The 21,490-nt window shown below is 51.1% G+C and overlaps 1 protein-coding gene and 1 pseudogene across 2 annotated transcripts in view; one reads left to right on the top strand and one right to left on the bottom strand.

Moving 5' to 3' along the window:
* LOC103748636 overlaps nt 1-102 on the bottom strand; it is a 7,277-nt pseudogene extending 7,175 nt beyond the window's left edge.
* Nucleotides 1-21,490, top strand: part of Micall1 (MICAL like 1) — a 32,587-nt gene that overhangs the window by 1,090 nt on the left and 10,007 nt on the right. The window contains exons 1-9 of one of the 2 annotated variants that reach the window (XM_008851283.3): nt 7-246; nt 4,752-4,800; nt 5,112-5,253; nt 12,388-12,473; nt 13,448-13,590; nt 16,019-16,452; nt 17,682-17,739; nt 18,554-18,960; nt 20,463-20,860. In XM_008851283.3, coding sequence (XP_008849505.1) covers nt 101-246; nt 4,752-4,800; nt 5,112-5,253; nt 12,388-12,473; nt 13,448-13,590; nt 16,019-16,452; nt 17,682-17,739; nt 18,554-18,960; nt 20,463-20,860 — 1,863 coding nt within the window. In that variant the 5' untranslated portion in view covers nt 7-100. Of the gene's footprint in view, nt 1-6; nt 247-4,751; nt 4,801-5,111; nt 5,254-12,387; nt 12,474-13,447; nt 13,591-16,018; nt 16,453-17,681; nt 17,740-18,553; nt 18,961-20,462; nt 20,861-21,490 lie in introns of those variants that run through there. The other variant, XM_029555092.1, reaches the window with a different exon arrangement.

The raw sequence follows: 21,490 nt of genomic DNA, 5'->3' as shown, positions 1-21,490 counted from the left end.
GTAGCGCCCCGAACCTTGAGCCGCGGCCGGAAACCGGCCCGGCGCGGTCGCCGGAGTCCGGGCACCAGCTCCAGCCCAGGACGCGCGAGCCGGGCACGCCATGGCCGGGCCGCGGGGCGCGCTGCTGGCCTGGTGCCGCCGCCAGTGCGAGGGTTACCGCGGCGTGGACATCCGCGACCTGAGCAGCTCCTTCCGGGACGGCCTGGCTTTCTGCGCCATCCTGCACCGGCACCGGCCCGACCTGATGTGAGTGCCCGGGGCGCGCGGGCGGGCGGGGCTGGGGACCGCCGCCCCCCTCAGTGACGCGGTGGCACGTGCCGCCCCATGGGGACCGGACGCCCCCCCCTTTGGCCTGGAACACCGAGCCGGGTCGCCGAGACCCCCGACTCATGCACCCCTCCCCCACCCAGCTGTGCTGACCCCGCCCACGGGACACCGCGCCCACCACTGACCCCCGCCGTGGGGCCCCGACTCCAGGCTCTGACCTCTTGGAGGGAGCACTGTCACCTCTTAAGGACCCTCCTACGCTGTGCTCTCTAGCAGGCACACTGAGCCTCCTTTTATCTATTGGGGCTCAGGACATGGTACCCCCAAATTTGGCTGTGGGAGATCAATACGCCACTCCCCCCAATAGACCTCCTCCGAGATTTGAGGTGGTGGGAGAAACCGCAGACCCGGGATAGCTCTGGAAGGCTTTTTCTTACAGAAATTTACATCTCCAAGGGCTTGAAAGGTACCTGAAAGGGTCTCAGAAAGAATACCGCCCCAGATAACTTAGTACCTGAGAGATCTCTGTGGGGCGTGCCAGCCTCTTTTGCTTCCCTGGCTCCTCTCTCCTCTCCCTCAGAAGCCTAAGCCCCTGTTTCTTCTGTGTATGGGCCTCAGTCATCTGACTCTCCGAGTCCCATATTTTGTGGGACTTCCATGGAGATTTAGGCATTACATAGAGTTTAAATTTTTTCAACTATCCTTCAGATTCTTATGGAAAAGAACCTAGAAGGGTGGAGAGAGGCCACCTCTGTAAGGCATCGAGGGCCGGTACTGTATGGGGTCCCCTGCCCTGTGAGAACGATGAACCATCACTCTGGGGTGCCCAGTGGGCCTCCAAGCCCTGTTCCTGCCATAGAACTACTAGCAGACTGATGGCTGCTAGGTGACTGGGGGTGGTACTAGTCCCCAACACCTCCTCTTCTAGGAATCACACCAGGTGTGTATGCCTCCTGGACTTGCCCTCCATAGTAGGGCACAGAGATGGGACAGGGAAGAGGAACCAGGCAGGGTAGCCCCCCCCCCCCGGAAGACTTTGGTTCAGTTGATAGCCACCAATCTGCACTTCAGACTGGGGAGTGACCCCTTCCCATCTGAACTAACTGGGAAAATATATTCAGACCCACAGAACAGTGGGCATAGGCTTTTAGTTCCGCTTTCTGCCCTGGAACCTCTTCCATCCATCTATTCATCCCACCATAAAACAATGAGTGAAAGTTCATCTGGTGCCTGACATTCCCTTTGCTTCAGGTCTCAGTAGCAGATCAGGAACAAGAGTCTTGGTCCTGACCTGCATTATTTAAAGCCTCCTTGGAGGGCTCCCCTGGTTCACAGAACCTCAAGTCTGTGTGTCTTCACACTTGTGGTACCATAGGACAACATGTGGGAGGGCTCTGAAAGGATCACACCATATGAAGTTGGAGTGTCCAGCTTGAGGGACCCTGGAAGAGAGGGTTTTTGGGGTGTGGATACAGAAAAGAGCCAGGACAGAGGTGGGCTGCTTGCTGAAGAGGCAGGTGAGTGGGGCTTGGTCTTGCACTGGAGGTGCAGGATGCTGGGATTGGACCATGTTTGGGAGCTGAGCTCTAGGGGTCTACCAGTTCTGAGGCAGAAGTTAGGGAATGGGCCTCAAAGGAGGAGACTTGGTGTGACGCTACTGTGTGCTGGACCCCAGGTTCCAAATGCTGGCTGCCTGGTGCTTAGGTTTAAGCCCTGGGAAAAATCATTGGTTCTCTCCAGGCTCCTGGAAGGTTGATTACAAGACCCACCCCACACTTTATGGTAAGGATTTTAAATGAGGTAATAAGTATGCAATTAACACTAGTCACTAGAAGAGGTGCTATTAGGCAGAAGGGTATGGATGACTGTTTAACCCCTTCATCTAGTCAAGCAGTTATAGAGTCACTGCTCTGAGCACTGAGCACATGCACTTGACAATGGAGAAAACAACCAAGGCAAAACATCCTACATACTCTTATACCTGTGGGGGCATCCAGGTGTCTAAACAGCGGCCCTTAATTGGTGGCACCCCAGGGGGAGGAGGCCCACCCAAGCTGAAGGACCACTCAAACAACCAAGAGTCCTTTCTGAAGACTATTCTCTCTGGAAGAAATCCAGTATCCATCCAGGCATCCATTTTCTGGGGAGGCCAGCTGATTGAACATGAGGGAAACTGAGGACCAGGTCCCACAGGAAGCACAGAGAAGCCCAAAGTGATGAGTAGGGATGAGTCTGTTATTTATGTATTTATCTATTTGCTAGAGATTGAACCCATGGCCATACGCATGCTAGGTGAACACTACTACTGAGCTACACCCCCAGCCCTTATGGGTCAGTCTGTTCCAGAGTAGGGGTGGGGTATGGCTAGAGGGTAAAAGCCATCCTCTAAAGTGGTTCAAGCCCAGTGATGGCCCAGGCTTCTGTGGGGGAGGGTTCTGCTGTGGTAGCTAGGAGCTGGACCTTGCCCTTTTCTAGGCTTTTCTAAATTCCCTTGGGGCCAGGGACCATGTGGCATTCATTTCTGTGCCTTCATCTACTCTAGATTCAAATGGAACTTTCCCAAGCCTCTGGGAACTCAGGAAAGATCTGTTACTAAAACCCAGATGTTTAGGGATGGAGATGGGGTGAGAGGAGTTGGAGGAAAAACTAGTATTCTGTGGGTTTTCACAGTTTTTTTGTATGTGTGGGTGTGTGTATTTATGGATATGTGTGTGTGTGTGTGTGTGTGTGTGAAGGCTATACATTACCTCAGTTGCTTGTCCTCGGGAGCTGTCCACCTTGTTTTTTTGAGACAGGATCTCATTGAGACATGGGACTGTCTAGTTAGGCAGGGCTGACTGGCCAGTGAGCCTCAGGGATCTGCCTGCCTCTGCCTCCCAGGTGCCGGGATCAAAGACTTGTTCCATTACTCCTGACCCTACACCTGGCTTTTTACATGGTTGCTAGAGATTGAACTCAGATCCTTGTGCTTGTGTAACAAGCACTTTTACAAGTGAGCTATTGCCCCAGCTCCAATTTCCACAATTTTCCAGTGTTTTCACTGTGTGTTCATCCAGTGTTTATAGAGTACTTCCTACTTCTTAAATACCAGGAATGCATAGGGTCCTAGAGAAACAAAGGGGACAAAATATGACCCCTCCTTCTAGAACACTCCTGAGGAAATGGAATCTAATTGTCCAGACAAGCTGCTTTAGGTCACTGGTCTTGGAACCAGCCTGTGTTGTGGACTGGTGGTCCTGGCCCTTGTTCAGTGTCACAGACCCAGAGATTGAGGTACAGGGAGGTTAAGTAGCTCACTGAAGATCACTCTTAGGCAGTGGCAAATTCAGGGGGAGATAACTATGCTCGTCTGCTGTGTTTAGGAGACCTTTGACATGCATGCCTGGACCTGTTGGCCTTTACTGCCAGCTTGGGAGCAGGGCCCAGGGCTCACCTCCGTTTGGAGATGGGGCAGTGGAAGCTGGTAGAGTTGCTGAATTGTTCCCAGTAGTTAGTCACACAGCCCACCTAGAAGAGCAGGTACCCTACATGAGCGTGCTTCAACCCACTATTCTCTGATGCTTAGGAGGGAAAGTTGTAGGCCTGTGTACTCAGGAGGCTGCTGGGCAGCAGGAGGAGGCAGATACATAAAGTCAACAGGCACCTGACTGTCCCATGCCAGTGCCCTGTGGACAGGTCATGTTGCCGCTCACCTGCCCCACCTTTAGAAGTTGAGAAATTTCTTACTGCTCCCCTAGGGAAGCTGTCCCCAGGAGTGGCCTGCTGGGGACCAGCTGGTTAGTACTAGCAGCTCTACAGTATGTTCCATATCTACTCTGATTACAACTTGTTCTATTCTTGGACCTGTTAAGAAAAACATTCATCCTGGGATTGGTCTGGGTTTGGGTTCAGTGCTTGGTGTGGCTTGTGGAGTCTGACATAGGTGGAAGGGAGACAGAAGTTTGGATTTTCAGAGCTGGGTGGCTTCCCCTCTCCTACCTCCACATCCTTGTGTGTAATGAGTAAAATGAGGTGAGTGCCTGTCAAATGGAGTTGCTGTGAGATGCAGGTTCAGCTGTGCATGGGATAAGGCCAGTGCTTCCCACTCAGGTGCTCTAAATCTCAAGTACTTACCTTGGTTTTGGTCCTCTTTTGCCTCTGACCCAGGAGAAGGCTTCCCAGGGAAGAATTGGGAATTTAGGGAGGGGAGCCACCTGTGACATAGATGTCTGACTTGAGCCCTTCCCTTCCCGGTGATTTCCCAGCCCTTGCTTAGATGTTTCCAAGGCTGTGGCTCACTCTCTGTTCCCACCTGGCAGCCCCAGGTCCACTGGCCACGGCTTGCTACCTCGGTTCCTCTTCAGGAACTTACAGGCCCCCTCCCCAACCTTGCAGAGCTGAGGCTGATTGACCCTGGCCAGGATGAGGTTACCTCTGCCCCCTCCTTTCTGACTGTGCTCCTGCCTGTCACCTCCCATCTTGACCAGTCCTTCTGTCTCTTGCAGAGACTTCAAATCACTCTCCAAGGACAATGTCTTCGAGAATAACCGTTTGGTGAGTCCTCAGACAGATGGAAGGACAAAGAGTTGTGTTGGGGAGGGCAGGGGCCATTGCAGGGGTGATGAGGTACAGGTCCTAGAGGAAGCCATGGCTACGTTACCCTCCACTCTGCTTCCCATAGGTGTTCTTCCCTGGAGCAGCAGATCTACTCCAGGCCACCATATGGGGCTTGTGATAGTACTCCTATACCACTACAGTGAGCTAGGCCCAGGCTGAGGGGTATTCACTAACAGTGCCACCTCTCTGTCCTCCTTCCCTCACTGTGGCTGCTCCTGTTCCCACCCTTGCATCTGTCTCCACTCCAGGCCTTTGAAGTGGCTGAAAAGGAGCTGGGGATCCCTGCCCTCCTGGACCCCAATGACATGGTCTCCATGAGTGTCCCCGACTGCCTCAGCATTATGACCTATGTGTCCCAATACTACAACCACTTCACCGGTCCTGGCCAAGGTGAGAGGGGAACCCAGCCTTCAGGGAGGCTGCCCTGGGGTTGTTTGCTTCTTTTCTGAGCTGCAAAGAAATAGCCAGGGAAGCAGCCCAGAGCTCATTCACTGACTGCCAATTAACTCCTTTGTGTGAATTAAAGCAGCACTGACTGGATGAGGTACTCAAACCTGTAATCTCAGCACTTGGGAGACTGAGGCAGGAGAATGACCTCAAGTTTAAGGCCACCCAGGTCCACAGAATCAGACCCCATCTGCTTTGCCTTGTAGGGGGAGATAGGCCTCAAGCCCAGAAACCAGAAAATGAACAAAATAAAGTCAACACACCAAATAGGGTGAGCTTATCCGTTGTGTGCACCCACCTCACTTCCTGTCTGCAGACACTTCCCAGGGCTTTTTGCTCCACCAATGCAGTAACCTCTCCTGCAGGACTTTGCACAGCATCTTCTCAGAACTGGCTTCCAAGGCCTGGGAACTGAGATGCTGTGGGCCAGCATTTGCTGGAGGGTACATCGGCTTCCCCTCTGCTCCAGTCAGGGTGCTGGGTGTCCCAGGGCGGCATGGGCTCCCCTTCTGCAAAGAGGAAGTGAGTTCAGAGAAGGGAAACAAGGAGCTCAAGAAAACAGCATGAAAGCTCAGCGGCTGGGCTGAGGGATCCAGGAGTCCTGAGTCCTCCCCTGGGTAGCTGCTGGCACCTGGTCCTGGGCCTCATCTTGTCATGTTCCTGCCATTGCTCTGTGTAGGGAGAATCCCAGCCTATCTTTTTTTTTTGAAAAAAAAAGTGTTCTGGGGTGTGGCTGTAGCTTGCCTAGCGTACATAAAGCCCCAGGTTCGATTTCTAGCACCACATAAACCAATGGTAGTGGTCCATACCTGTAATTCCAGCACTTGGGAGGTGGAGAAAGGAAAATCAGAAGTTCAGGTCATCCTCAGTTACAGTTAGCCACATGGTGGCTAACAACCATCAGAAATTCCAGTTCAAGGGCATCCAACGCTCTGTTCTGGCTTCCACAGGCATTGCATGCATATGGTGCACTTACACATATGCAGGCAAAATACTCATATACATAAATTAAAAATAATTTAAAAAATAAAGAAGGGCAGGGCATGGTGGCTCACGTCTTTAATCCAAGCATTTAGTAGGCAGAGGCAAGAGGATCTTTGTGAGTTCCAGGCCAGTCTGGTCTACATAGTGAGTTCCCAGCCAGCTGGGACTACAAGGAGACCTGGTCTTCAAAAAAACAAAATTTGTGGGTGACTGGGGAGGGGCTTAGAAAGATGGCTCAGCAGTTAAGAGCATCGGCTGCTCTTGCAGCTGGACAGATGGCTCAGTGGTTAAGAACACTGGTTGTTCTTGCAGAAGACCCGGATTCAGTTCCCAGTACCCACATGGCAGCTAACAATCATTGCTAACTCTGGTTCCAGGGGATCCTATGCTCTCATCTGGCCTGTGCCGGCATTATACAACATAGGTGTACTTAACATGCATGTAGACAAAATACACATTAAAACATTTTTTTTGAGGAAAAAAATTAAGCAAGTATTCTGACGTTGACTTCATTTCATAATAAGTTCAGAGTAGTTCATGATAAATTACAAATAATCGCTAAGGATAATCATTGCTCTAATGGTCCACTCGAGGAAGTATGCCTGCTTTCTAGCTTCTGGTTTTCAGTGGGTGTGTGTTTTTACCGGCAACAACAAATTTCATATTTAAGATACTTTTCCTTTGTTTCGGGTTTTAATGAGTGATTTCCTTTCTTTTGTATTTGTGTTTTAAAGACTTCTTAAAAGGTGAGCTCTGTGTCTGGTAAAGGAAACTGCTTGTGCAGATTAGTATTGTGTATCTTTGGACAATTTGATGACAATGAAAATGGGACTTTTAAAAAAATTGTTGTGCAATGCCCACAGAGGACAGAAGAGGCTGCCTGGTTCCCTGGAACTGGAGTTACGGACAGTTGTTAGCTGGTCCCCTGGAACTGAAGTTACAGACAGTTGTTAGCTGCCATGTGGGTGCTGGGATTCGAACCGGGGTCTTCTGCAAGAACAACCAGTATTCTTAACCACCGAGCCATCTCTCCAGCCCCGAAAATGGGACTTTTTTAATCTGATAGAATCAGCTACAGTGCTCTGTATTAAGCTGTTTAAAAGCTCCTCCCCTGCCCCCTGGCCAACAAAGTTATAAATAAAGACCATCACATCATACATGTTAAAAAATTGCTGGGCATGTTGGCGCATGCCTTTAATCCCAGCACTCGGGAGGCAGAGGCAGGCAGATCTCTGTGAGTTCAAGGCAGCCTGGTCTACATAGTGAGTTCCAGGACGGCTGGGGCTACAGGGAGACCCTGCTTCAAAAAAACCAAAAAAAAAAAAAAACAAAAAAAAACTAAGAGGCTGGAGAGATGGCCCAGCGGTTCAGAACACTGGCTGTTCTTGCAGAAGACCCAGGTTCAAATCCCAGCACCTACATGGTAGCTAACAACTGTCCGTAACTCTAGTTCCAGGGGATCCAACAACTTCTATCCTTTGCGGCCATTGCATGACACAGGTGCACTTACCTACATGCAGGCAATACACACATACACATAAAATAAAAACAATAAAATATTTTTTAAAAAATTAAATACTAGCCGGGCGTGGTGGCACACGCCTTTAATCCCAGCACTCGGGAGGCAGAGGCAGGAGGATCTCTGTGAGTTCAAGGCCAGCCTGGTCCACATAGTGAATTCCAGGACAGCTGGAGCTACAGGGAAACCCTGTCTCAAAAAGACCAAAAAAAAAAAAAAATTAAATACTTGGAGGCAGAGACAGTCAGATCTCAGCAAGTTTAAGGACAGCCTGGTCTACATAGTGAGTTCCAGGCCAGCTGGGGCTACAGGGAGACCCTGTCTCTCAAAAAGACCAAACAAACAAAAATAAATAATTAAGTAAAAGTGCACAGGCTCAGAATTTTCCCTCTGCCATTTACAGTTTGGGTAACCGTGGGCCAGTTACTTCACCTCCTGCCTTGGTTTCCTGTTTGCAATGGGATAAGAATGGAGGTTCATAGGTTGCTGCAAAGTTGGAAGTGTACAAAGCCACATCTGGCCCTTGATTAGACTCAGGGTTTTTGTTGTTACTGATGGACAGTTTCATGATGATGTGAAAGCGACATGTATTCTGTAAAAACGATTGAGTTCTCTTTGGTTTTTTTTTTTGGTCTTTTTGAGACAGGGTCTCCCTTTAGCCCCAGTTGTCCTGGAGCTCACTATGTAGACCAGGCTGGCCTTGAACTCACAGAGATCCGCCTGCCTCTGCCTCCTGAGTGCTGGAACTAAAGGTGTGTGCCACCATGCCTGGCTGAGTTCTTATTTAAAAAAAATTTTTTTTAATTTTATGTGTACGAGTGTATTGCCTGCATGTATGCGAGTGCACCCATGTCCTGCAATGCCGTGGAGGTCAGAAGAGGGCGTCTGATACCCCTGGAATTGGAGTTAAGGACGGTTCATAGCCACCATGTGGGTGCTGGGAACTGAACCTGGGTCCTCTGTAAGAGCAGTCAGTGCACTTAACTGCTGAGCCATCTATCCAGCCCTGAGTTCTCATTTTGATTTTAGCTTTTCCTAGGCTGGGAAACAGCAGGTATCTGCAGCACACTATGTGTTGGTTTATAAGAAACATGTTCCAACCAAAGGATTTTTAAAATTTATTTATTTTTTGTCTTTTTGAGACAGAGTCTCCCTGTAGCCAGCTGGCCTGGAACTCACTATGTAGACCAGGCTGGCCTTGAACTCACAGAGATCCACTTGCCTCTGCCTCCCAAGTGCTGGGACTACAGGCATGCGCCACCACGCCCAGCTCCCCTTGTTCTTTTTTTGATTGTCTCTCCCTATAGCCCAGGCTGGCCTGAAGCTCATGATGCTCCTGCCTCAGCCTCCTGAGGACTGGGATTACAGGTGTGTGTCACCATGCCCACTTTATTTCCAGGTCTTCTTTGTGGCTGTTGTAGTTTGTTATCTGTTGATGTGCTAAAACACTGATCAAAACCAACTTGGGGAGGAAAGGGTTCATCATTGAGGGAAGCCAGGGCAGGAACATACCAGCAGGAATCTCGAGGTGTGGGAACTGAAGCCAACACCATAGAGGAGCCCTGCTTACTGGCTTGCTGCCTCTGCTTTGCTCAGCTAAGTTTGTTATGCAGTCCAGGCCCACCTGCCCAGAATAGCTCTGCCTGTAGGGGCTGGCCCCTCCTACAGCAATTTGCAATCAAGAAAATGCCTCAGCAGACATGCCCACGTCTAGTCTGATGGAAGACATTCCTCAAGTGAGGGTCTTTCTTCCCAAGTAGCTCTAGTTTGTATCAGATTGACAAAAACTTGACCAGCACAGTGGCCAAATGTGCATCTCTCTTAAGTCCTTTCTGGAAGGCCCTTCCTAGACCTGACTGCTAGGTGGGACTGTCCTGTGGAGTATTATTGTTAAAAGTCCAATTTTTTTTTTTTTTCGTCTTTTTTTGAGACAGGATCTCCTGTAGCCCCACCTGTCCTGGAACTCACTATGTAGACCAGGCTGGCCTTGAACTCATAGAGATCCTCCTGCCTCTGCCTCCCAAGTGCTGGGATTAAAGGCGTGCGCCACCACATCCAGCTTAAAGGTCAAATTTTTACCTTTCCTATCTGTCAGCCCTTAGACACAAAGCATTTTTATCCCATCTGTCACACTAATGTGTTCCAACCCTGGAGGCAAAGCAGGGTTTGTTGTATTCTTGTGTTTTTGAGACAAGGTCTCATGCAACCCAGGCTGGCCCCAGAGTCATTATGTAGCTGAGGATGACCTTGAATTCCTGATCCTCTTGCCACTACCTCCCAAGTGCTGGGATTATAGACTTGTGCCACCAGACTCCTGCCTGAGTGGATCTATTTCAAGAGTGATTTTGACTGGGTCACTGGACCCTGCCCCTGGTTGAGCTTCCAGCCCTGTGCAGAGCTTGTGCCAGGCTCTTGGGTGCTAGTGACCGTGAGCACAGCAGGTGACCCTTGCCCTTCAGGAGCCTGGCAAGAAAGCTGGATGCCTGTGGGAATCAAGAGAGGGGCACTTGCCTACAGGGTGCGGGGCAGAAAAATCCCCAGGAGGGAAGTCGTCTGCTTGGCGTGGCATCCCACTGCCCCAAGTCACTCTTTTGAATTTCTTATGCTTCTTTGAGTATACCACATTCCCTTGCTGCTAAGACTTTATTTTTATTTATGTTTATGAACATTTTGCCTGCAATGCATGTCAGTGCACCTGTGCATGCAGTGCCCGTGGAAGTCAGAAGAGGGTGTCAGATCCCCTGGGACTGGAGTTACAGACAGTTGTTAACAGTTATATGGGTGCTGAGAACTGAACCCATGTCCTCTGCAAGAGCAGCTAGTTCTCTCAGTTGCTGAACCTTCTTTCCAGCCCCTGCTAAGCCTTTCTTGTCTACCTCACCTTTCCCACCTGGGTCAGTTCTTTCCTGCCTGGCCTCATCTGCATGATAGTTCCTGCAGCCTGCTTTCCCTGACTGTCCATGTGCTCCTGTAGCCCCTGCCTCCTGGGGAACACACAAAATATATTTGTATATGTGACCTTTGGGCTTCACACATGCTAAGTGGGCACCCTACCACTGAGCCCCAGTCCCTGCCCCCATGTCTCCTACTTATCCTCTGTCCCCTGCAGACTATCCCTGTCTCCACAGCTGTGTTGCCCCAGCACCTGGGATTTTCACATGCTTTTAGCAAGAACTGTGGGAGCCCTTGTTGTATGCCAGGCATTGTGCTGGCAAGACTGCTGGGGGAGGGGGAGTCACAGACTGTGTTGTATGATGTAGGAGAAAGGGAAAGAGAAGATCATTAAATAGTACCGTTTCCCAGGAGCCCAGTGAAGGACACAGAGTACATCAAGGAGGGCAGGGAGTGGCCACTTGATGCATGGTCAGGGAGGGCCTTTCAGGAGGTGGCAGTGGAACTGAGCAGCAACAGGCAATCTTGAGATGTGGGGAGGAGAATGGCAGGCCAGGGAAAGCATGAGGTTCTGTGCTGCTAGGATTGCTGGGGAAGAGGACAGGATATCCAGGGGGAACCTCTTTCAGGGACTTGCCTAGGCTACTAGATTTCCAAACCTTTTGACTGTGAGTCACAGTAATAAATACATTCCCTACCACACACCAAGTTCACACACACGTATGTAACTGAAACAAGTTTCAGGAAGCAGTCCTTCCCCATCCAACATGTGACGCTCTTTGCTGTGAGCAGATATTTTCTCTTCTTCCCATCATTTAATGGGCTGAATGCTGTTCACTAGATAATTACAGGATGCCTTCATGGCCTGGGACTTGGAGTTTGCCAAATGTTATTATAGACCTCAGTAAGGAACTTGTATTCAATTAAATAAATTTATTATCACTATTATTTGGGTTTTTTTTTAAACAAAAGTCTCACTATGTAGCCCAGGCTGGCCTGAGACTGCTGGTATTAAAGGCATGTGCCACCATGTCCGACTAGTTTACTTATTTATTTTCTGTGTGTGTGTGTGTGTGTGTGTGTGTGTGTGTGTGTTGTGTTAGTGCACATATACTAACTAGGGTGCATATGTGGAGGTCAGAGGACAACTTACAGCAGTTGGTTCTCTTCTTCCACCATGTGGGTTCCAGGCATGGGACTTGATCAGGTCATCAGTCTTAATAGCAACTGCCTTTACCTGCTGAGCCATCTCATTGGCTCCTAAATTAAATAAGAAAAAATTTTTTAGACATTGTCTCACTGTGTAGCCCTGGCCTGCCTGGAACTCACTGTGTAGACTAGGCTGGCCTTGAATTCATAGAGCTTCATCTTTCTCTGTGGGTGGGAAGGTAACTGCTTGTTGCCACATGCTGGGAATTCTGGGACTGACCTGTAGTAACCTGGCTTCTATTTGTCTCTGTGCAGTAGAAACGACTGTCTCCATCTTAGGGAGGTTCAGCAGGGCTGAGTGGTTTGCCTTTGGCATAGGACTTGAATGTGAAGGTGTCCCTGGTCTGTGTGATGTGGGGTCTGATTGTAGCTGCTGTTGTGCCCAGAGGTGATAGCTGTCTAGCCTTGGGCAGGTTGGCACCTCCCAGGGCTTCGGGATTTCCATCTGTCTCATAGTCTTTTTTCTCTTGAAGCTGCTGTTTCCTCACCTGGAAAGGACCCAACATCCCCTTCCCCCACATCTACATCACCTGCTGCACACCCAGGAGCTGAAGTTCAGGTAGGCAGATAACTTGGGTGGAAAGCAGAGGGCTAGAGGACAGCCAACATTGCAGCGAATATTATGGAAGTTGACCTTGACCATGTTCAGAGGGTATTCTCTGTCCTTGCCCTGTTGGCTTTGGGACCTGAGTCTCCCAGGCCAGATCAGGGTGTCAGCCCCCTTCTATAGGAGGAAGCCTAGATGCTTTCTCCAGGGCTCAAGTGAGCCAGGTTCATCTGTGACTGAGAAGACAGGCCTGGTAATATCTTTGCCATCACAGGACAGACATGAGGAGCTGCATCCATAACGATGTGAATATTTCCCCTCACCCTATGGAGCCAGAGCTTTGAAACACTCTGTGATCTCACTGAGGCCTTTCCACAGTGGCATCTCAGGCTCTGTTATATAGACAAGAAACTCTGGCTCACTGAGATTGGGTTCTTTGTCCAAAGTCACTCAGCAGAGAGGTAGGCCACCCTGACAGTCAGTTCTCCTCAGGAAATCAGGTTTTCCCATTCTCTAGAGACAATGAAGCCCAGAGTGGTGCCCTGGCAGACTGAGTGGGCTGAGTTAGCTGATAAGAGTCCCAGAGATGGCACTGGTGTTTAAACTTCGGAGAGCAGGCAGAAAAAGTGGGCCAAGAAGGATATAGCCCACAGGGAGGCCACCTGGAGGAAAGGAGGGTCATCCAGAGTGGGCACCAGGAGGGACTGTACAACTAAGGGTTGCCTTTCCCAGGGGTGGGGACCCTTGGAGGTCTGGCTTCACTGTTTCCATCCTTCTTGGAACCTTGAGCAAGTCTTTCCCTTTCTGGGCTTTGGCTTCTTCATCCAGGAGAAGGTGACAGTCTCCTGCCCTTTGCTTTCCCTAGGACTCCAATCATGTGTTACCACCATGAATCTGGGTGTGCCCACTTACGGGACAGTGACCATGAGAGGAAGGGGAAATGTTCTGTTGTAGCTTGGCTGGTGACTGTACTCCATTCCCTGTAGGGTGAGGAGCTCTCTTCAGACAGCCTGTCGGAGCAGGGTGCTCAGCAGCCCCCCAGCAGTGTGTGTGCAGCCTGTGGGCAGCGAGTGCATCTGGTGCAGCGGTACCTGGCTGAGGGCAGGCTCTACCACCGGCACTGCTTTCGGTAAGTGTTGCAGGTCTGGGAGGGAGTTTCCCTGGGGTGAGCACCCACTGTGTATCAGGCTCCTGGTTCATCATGCCAGAGCACTTGGCTTGTCCCCACTTTATTGAGGAGTAAACTATGGCTTCATGAAGAGACCTGCTCAATCTTGGAATTTCTCTTTCCTTCCTCCTCTCCTCCTGTCTTTTCTATGGCACTAGGGCTTGAACCCAAGTCTAGGCGCATGCTAGGTAAGCATGCTACCACTGAGTGATGTACCTGGCCCCCATTCATATGACTGGAGTAGAATCTCCTGACTAACATGGGATGAGAGCCCAGAGCTTCTGCTTCCTGGATCAGCCTCCTGAGGATGACTGCCTGATGGTGACTGGGGAGTGGTATATACCCTAAAGCCATTGAAAGAAGAAAATCTTCTTTTTTAAAATTTTAAAAAATTAAAAATTTCTTTGTATTTGTTTTGCCTGCATGTATGTAAGTGCACCATCTGTGTGCAATACCCACAGAAGCCAGAAGAGGGCATCTGACCCCTCGAACTGGAGTTACGGACAGTAGTTAGCCACCATGTATGTGCTAGGAACCAAATTGTAAGAGCATCCAGTGATCTTAACTACTGATCCAGCTCTCCAGCCCCTTGTTTTTTTTAAAAAAATGTTTTATTATTTTTATTTTATGTATATGAGTATTTGCCTGCATGTAAGTGCACTTGTGTCTTGCAATGCCTGCAGGGGTCAGAAGATGGTGTCAGATTCCCCTGGAACTGGAGTTACAGGACAGTTGCTAATCACCATGTGGGTGCTGAGAACCTAACCTGGGTCCTCAGCAAGAGCAGCCAGTGCTTGTAACCACCAAGCGATCTCTCCAACCCCAAGCCCCTGATTTTTTGAAGACAGGGCCTCACTAGCCAAAGCTGGCCTGGAATTTAGTTCTCTGGCCTCATCTCCCAAGTGCTTGGATTGAAGGTGTGTACCATACCTGCCTCTAAAAAATGTGTTTGAGCTAGGCATGGTTGTGCATGTCTCTAATCCCAGCACTTAGGAGGCCAGAGGCAGGTGGGTCTCTGTGAGTTTAGATCAGCCTGGTCTACATAGTGAGTTCCAGAGGCTACAGGGAGACATTGTCTCAACAACAACAACAACAACAACAATAACAATAACAGACATGTTTGACACTAATTAGATGTAAATACATGGTGTGAAACTTGAGTACACAGATGCACAACTGGAATTAGACTCATACAGCTGTTTGTCTTTACTTGCAGGATTCACTCTGATATATATTTATAATTTCACTGAAAACAAACCATAGAGGTTGCAGGTGTGTCTCTGTGGTAGAACACACCTATTTGGTATTTGCAAGGCCCTGGGTTCCCTCCCCAGCACTGCAAAATAAACACACACCAATAAATAGACCTGGGCTGTGGCTCAATGGTAGAACATGTGCTTAGCATTTTTAAAAAATTTATTCTTAAAAAATTTTATGTGTGTTAGCTGGGCTTGGTGGCACACGCCTTTAATCCCAGCACTCAGGAGTCTGAGGCAGACGGATCTCTGTGAGTTCAAGGCCAGCCTGGTCTACATAGTGAGTTCTAGGACAGCTGGAGCTACAGGGAGACCCTGTCTCAAAAAGACCAAAAAAAAAAAAAAAAATTTATGTGTATAACTGGGCGTGGTGGCGTACACCTTTAATTCCAGCACTTGGGAGGCAGAGGCAGGAGGGTCTCTGAGTTCAAGGCCAGCCTGGTGTACATAGTGAGTTCTAGGACATCTGGGGCTACAGGGAGACCCTGTCTCAAAAAAAAATTGTTTTTTACATGTATGAGTATATTACCTGCTTGTATGTAAGTGCACCCCTGTTGTGCAATGCCCTAGGAGGTCAGAAGAGGGTGTTAGATCCTCTGGAGTTGCAGTTATGGACAGGTGTTAGCTGCCATGTGGGTACTGGGATTTGAACTGGTCCTCTGCAAGAGCAGCTAGTACTCTTTGCCGCTGAGCCATCTCTCTAGCCCTGTGCTTAGCAGCATTTTTTGAAACCTTGACTTTGATTCCCAGCCTTGGGGCAGAGCAGGGTGGGGGACACCCCAAAATAAGCAAACCTGGTAGGTAGAAAACCACCAAATTGATTTCCTGAGCCACTGGCTGGAGGCAGCCCTCCCACTGAGCATGCTCTCGGGCAAAACTTTACCTTTTCCTCTTGTGGCACAAACAGCGTGTTTCACAATTTCTGTTGCTGTTTCATGTGATTTTATTGTTCTAACGTGTTTCTCACAGTTACCATTTCTTTTTCTTTTGGGAAGTCCCGAGTATGGAGCCTGGATGGGCCTGGCAAGCTGGAAGGAAGGTGGGAGGGAACACCCTTGCAGTCTGATGGAGAAGTACCCAGTGTCTGACTAAGCCAGTCCTGCTAAGGGGATCTCTCACCCTGTTGCCTGCAGGTGTCGGCAGTGTTCCAGCACGCTGCTCCCAGGTTCTTACAGGAGTGGACCTGAGGAGGGCACCTTTGTGTGTGCAGAGCGCTGTACTAGGCCGGGCCCAGGCGGCCGGTTGGGCACTAGGCCCCTCTCGCAGCAACAGCAGCAGGTGACAGAAGCCAAGGATGAAGAGGAAGGTGATCTCAGCCGCAGTACAGCTGCAACTGCTGAAGCAGATGGACCCCAGGCTAGCCCTGAAGCACAGCTCCAGATCCTCACCAAGCCACCGCTACCCACCAAGCCCCAGGAGCTGGCCAGCCCCCCTGTTGGCCGGCCCACACCTGCCCCTAGGAGAGCTTCTGAGAGCTCAGTCTTAACACCCCCAACACCACGGCCCCGGTCCAGCCTGCAGCAGGACAGCCTGGTGGAGCAGGGTAGTGGCAGCGGCCTAGTGAATGGTGAGTTACGGTGCAGCTGGGCAGAGAGTGATGGGTGAATGGGTCTTCTCGTGTGGGCATTGAAAATCCGTGTGCCTTGGGAATATCGAAAACTACTTTCTGAGCTGGTGTCTGTGATGGGGGCCACCTGTGTGTCAGTCACCTTGCACTTCTCTGCCGTGCTGTTCTCCAAGCTGTTATAGCTCAAAACCATAGACTCCCCCCAGTTCTGTGTATGCATTTGTGTTCTTTTGTGTCCCTCTCATGTTCTGGGGTGGAGTAAGTGTGCATCTGTATGATCTGAGTGTCTCTGGGACTGTGCATGATGGTGTCAGTCATGTGCGTACTGGCTTGTCCCCACGCGTGTGTGCTTTAGGTGGCTTCCCACTCCTATCCTGTGCCCGTGTCCATATCTGTCTAGGGAGAGATAAGCAGTCTAAGGAGGGCAGAGGGGTCACATGGACCCCCAAGCCTGTCTGAACTGAAGTGGAGATCCCTGGCCTACTGTCTGGGTCCCCCTTGCACCTATCACTGCAGGACATTCTCAGATAACTTCCATGCATGCCATGAGCTCATGGGAACAGACTCGTGGGATCTTGAGATGTGCTCAACAAGCCTTACCATTCAGTGAGGGAAGCCATTGAAGGCCTGAGGGACAGAGAGCTTCAGGGTTCGTGAGAGCCCCAGGTCTATGTGTTTGAATCTGTTCAACACTTCTGGAAGCTGACTCAGGACTGGGCACTGGGACACAGATACTGTTCAGACCTCTTTGTGTTTTTTTTCGGAGATACCAATGTCCAGGGGAGACAAGCACAGACACAGGCAGAAGCCAAGTGACATGGTAGAGATAAGACTCCCTGTAGTGGAAGGAAGGAAGAGAGGGAAGGGAGGGAGGGAGGGAGGGAGTGAGGAAGCAAAGCCTGTGTGATTCAGAGACTTGGAGTCAGGGGAGATTGCCAGGAGGTAGCACCTGGCTGAACTGAAGTGTCTGAGGGAACTAGGGTTGGGACTTCTCAATTGAAATGCAGATGGGCTCTCAGAGCCTGGCCAGGGCCTCTTGACTATTCTCCAGTCATCTTAGTGCTTATCTAATCTCTCTGAGGGCTGGGCAGGGGATACTCCATGGCCACCTGGTCCATGGCCTGCCAGGTGGGACAGAAGGACACTTCTTGTAAGGCAGGCACTCTGGCTGACTCTTGGTGCCCTTCTGCAGCCCATGAAGGCCTAGCTCACTATCCTTTCACATCTAGGAAGACTGCAGGAACCCCCTATCCCTAAGCCGAGAGGGACACCCAAGCTGTCAGAGAGGTATGCTTGAAGGCCTTGGTTGGGGAAGGGGGCTTCCTGGGACCTGGGTGGGGACAGGACTTCTTAGGGATGGGTGGGGATGGGTTCACAGGGACGCTATCTCTGGGTAAAAGCCATGTCCCTGGCTCCTTACCCATGGTTCCTCCTGGGCTTTCTGCCACCACTGCCTGACCTGTTTCTCAGGTGGGAACAGCCCCCTCTGGAGTCACTTCTCCTCTCCAAGTCTGCTACCTGCATGACATGGGAGTCCAGACTTTGTTCACAGAATACAGAAAAGCCTGGAAAGGCCTAGCTGTCATGCCTGGCTCTCAGCTCCCTCACCCTGGGGAAGGCATGCTTCCAGCTCTTCTTTGAGAGCTGACCTCATAGGGATGGTCAGTCTGTGAGAGGGCAGGGGCCACAGCATCTTAGTAGTGAGTACTTGTGCAGCTCCTGGCATGGGACCATACCCAGGGCAGGACATGGATGTCACTGGACCTTAACTACAGCCCTGTGGAGCAGGGAGTGTTATTGTGCCCATTTAGCAGATGAGGAGCCTGGCACATAGAGAGGTCAGGTGACTTGATTAAGTGTCATACAACCCTTTTTCCCTGGCTGGGTTAACGGCAGCTATGTGTTTGGAGCCTCCCCCTCCCTGGGCTTTAGGATACCCTCTTGGTATGTGACTGCCATAGTCCATTTCAGCTTTGTGCCCAGCCTGACCCCTGAGGCTGGACTTGGGAGAATGGAAGAGGCAACTTCTTACCTACCCTCTTTGGAATAGACTCTAAACTCCCTAGAGAACAGGAAGCTGATCCCTTGCCTCTGCCTCCAGGACAACAGCACCTAAGAAGGACCCTCCGTGGATCACACTGGTGCAGGCAGAGCCAAAGAAGAAGCCAGCCCCACTGCCCCCCAGCAGCCCTGCACTGTCAAGCCGGGCCAGCAGGCAGGTGGAGAATGGTGGCATGGAGGAGGGGCTCCAGCAGAACCCAGTAGCTGTCCGAGAGCCCAAGCCCTACAACCCCTTTGAGGAAGAGGAGGAGGAAGAAGAGTCAGCCCCACCAGTACCCAGTCCAGCCCCAGCAGCATCCAGTCTAGCCCCAGCAGCACCCAGTCCTGCCTCAGTCTCACTGGAGTCTACACCCAAGTCCCTGCACCCCTGGTATGGCATCACGCCTACCAGCAGCCCCAAGACAAAGAAGCGCCCTGCCCCAAGAGTACCCAGCGCATCCCCGCTCGGTGAGTACTTGCCCTTGAGCTCCTTTGGTGTCCTGTTTGCTTACTTCTGTTGCTGTGATACATACCATGACCAAAAAAGCAACTTGGGGAGGAAAGGATTTCTTTGGTTTACAGGTTACAGTTCATCAGTGAGGGGAGGCAGTCAGGCAGGCACATGGATGCAAGAGCTGACGCAGAGACTGTGGAGGAACGCTGCTTCCTGCCTTGCTTCTCCTGGCTTGCTCAGCTAGCTTTCTTACACAGCCCAGGCCTGCTTGCCTAGGGATGGCACTGCCCACAGTGGGCTGGCCCTCCTGCATTGATTAGCGATCAAGAAAATGCCTCACAGACATGTCCACAGTCCGATCTAATCTGGGAAATTCTTCAGTTGAGGTTCCCTCTTCCCGAGTGACTTCCGGTTTGTGCCAAGTTGACGGCTGAAGCTATCTGTAACGTTGGCTTTGCAGGGGTGCAGGGAGCCCCTCTAAGCTACGGACAGTGTTGGGTGCATCATCTCCCTTTTCCTCCTACAGCAGGCCTAGGACTGGGGTGGTGTTACTACCACTTCACAGGAGAGGCACAGAGAAGATAAGGACTGGGCTTAAGGCTGCACAGTGCTGAAGCAGTGGAGGCAGGATTTGAACCCTGAACTCTTAACCCTTCCTGTCATGCTAATTCAGCTTGGGGTTCAGAGAAGTGCTTGGCACAGCCTAGCATTGAGCTTCTGAAAGCCACAAGACAGGGTTTAAGTTGTCTTAAGCTCTTTGTCACCTTCCTTCTCCTGGGCTCCAGCTGCATCTGTGACCTCTGTGGGACCAAAAGCCTGCTAGGGACAGTTACAAGCAGGTGCTCTAGTGGTCTGAGCCCTGGGCCCCCTTGCTGGGTGGGTTCTGGGTAGCAGAGGGATATGAGCTCCAGAGTTGGACACAGCTGGGTTCAAGGCTGGCCCTAGCCAGGGAATGCCCTTTTCTGAGTGTACGGCTTCATCTAGAAAGTGCTGATGGATGTGGAGGCGTGGTCCATGTCATCTGCAGGAGGATACAGCAGTGCCTGGCAGTGCCTCGCCCAACATTGGCCTCAGCCAGCCCTGCTCCCCCTCCCTCTGCTGTTGCCTTCCTTTCTGTCTCTGTGCTGGAGACAGAGGCCAGCCTCGCTCTCTGGCCTTCCCTATACCAGAGTCTCTCCCATCCTGTCCTGGCAGCTTGCCTTTGGGTGGGCTTGGTCATGGGAAAGTCGTGGGGCAGGTGGGAGGTGGAGGCAGCACCCTGCTAGATAAGAGGTGAGGGCCATACTTGTGCCACAAATGGCCCACCAGGGCACCAGAGGTGTGGAGTGAGGGCTGATGACTGGGTGTAGTTTGTGACATGGGTCCCAGCATGCATTTAATGTACTCTTGGCTTGTGCCCATCCAGAGGAAAAGCTTGGTTTCTAAGGCTACCCACAACTCTGGGGAGGGGGTGTACTATGCGAGGTCAGAAGCCTTGACCACCCCTCAGCTGTTGTCGGTCTGTTCATCTGTGCAGTGCTCCACGCCTCCCGCCTGTCACACTCAGAGCCTCCCTCGGCCACACCATCACCAGCCCTCAGCGTGGAAAGCCTGTCATCTGAAAGCTGTAGCCAGACTGCCAATCAAGGGCTTCTGGAGCCGCCTGCTGTGCCCAAGAGCTCCTCAGAGCCCGCTGTGCATGCACCAGGTGCTCATGGAACCCCAGGAAACTCTGCCAGCCCCTCAGCCAACTCATCCTTATCTTCTTCTGGGGAACTAGTGCAGCCTGGTGGTGAACAGTTGCCACAGGCCAGGACCAGGGGCAGCCCAGGTACCAAGCCCTGCAGTGGTGCTACCCCTAACCCCCTTTTGTTGGCTGGAGACCGGAGCCCTGCACCCTCTCCAGGGAGCTCGTCACCCCAGTTGCAGGTCAAGGTGAGTACCCCATGGGTGTCAAAAACTGCATTTTGTCTAGTGGATGTGGGTCTGGCTGCAGGGCTTTCTGCATGCTGTCTTCTGGTTCTTGGGTGGCACAGCATCATTACCCTGAGTGGTAAGGTCTCTATGTCTTTTCATCCATCTGCCTGACTTCTCACCAGGCTGTCCTTGCAATGTGCATCTAAGCACCTGTTCACTGACACAGTGGGATCTGTTCACCCCTCCGCCCTTCATCCATACCCTTTCGTTCACTCTGGCTCTGTTGATGCCAGGCCCTGGGGACCATTACTTTAAGACCCTGTCATTGCCTGCTAGGTTCTCCCAGTCTACACAGGGAGATAGATATATGATTGTTCTAGAAGGTGATCTGTAGTAAAGCACAGAGGGGAAGGATGGGTTCCTTCAGCAGAGAGGGCAACTCCTGCCAGGGCATGAGGCAGCTAGCTCTCACCTTCTGTGCAGGTGTGCCACCTGGGCCTGAGATCACATGGGCCTAGTGGTCCCTGCTCTTGAGGCACCCGTCATTTGGTTGGGAGGTGCCAAAGTCACTCTGTGAGTATCCATACTGGTTTGCAGGGGCCAAGGCTAGTACCCTCAAGGTAAAGGGCTCAAGACACATGCCTTCCT

The sequence above is a fragment of the Nannospalax galili genome, unplaced genomic scaffold (genome assembly GCF_000622305.1).
Source record: "Nannospalax galili isolate Female #2095 unplaced genomic scaffold, S.galili_v1.0 scaffold445, whole genome shotgun sequence".
NCBI lineage: Eukaryota > Metazoa > Chordata > Mammalia > Rodentia > Spalacidae > Nannospalax > Nannospalax galili.
This window is presented reverse-complemented; position numbering and strand designations above follow the sequence as displayed.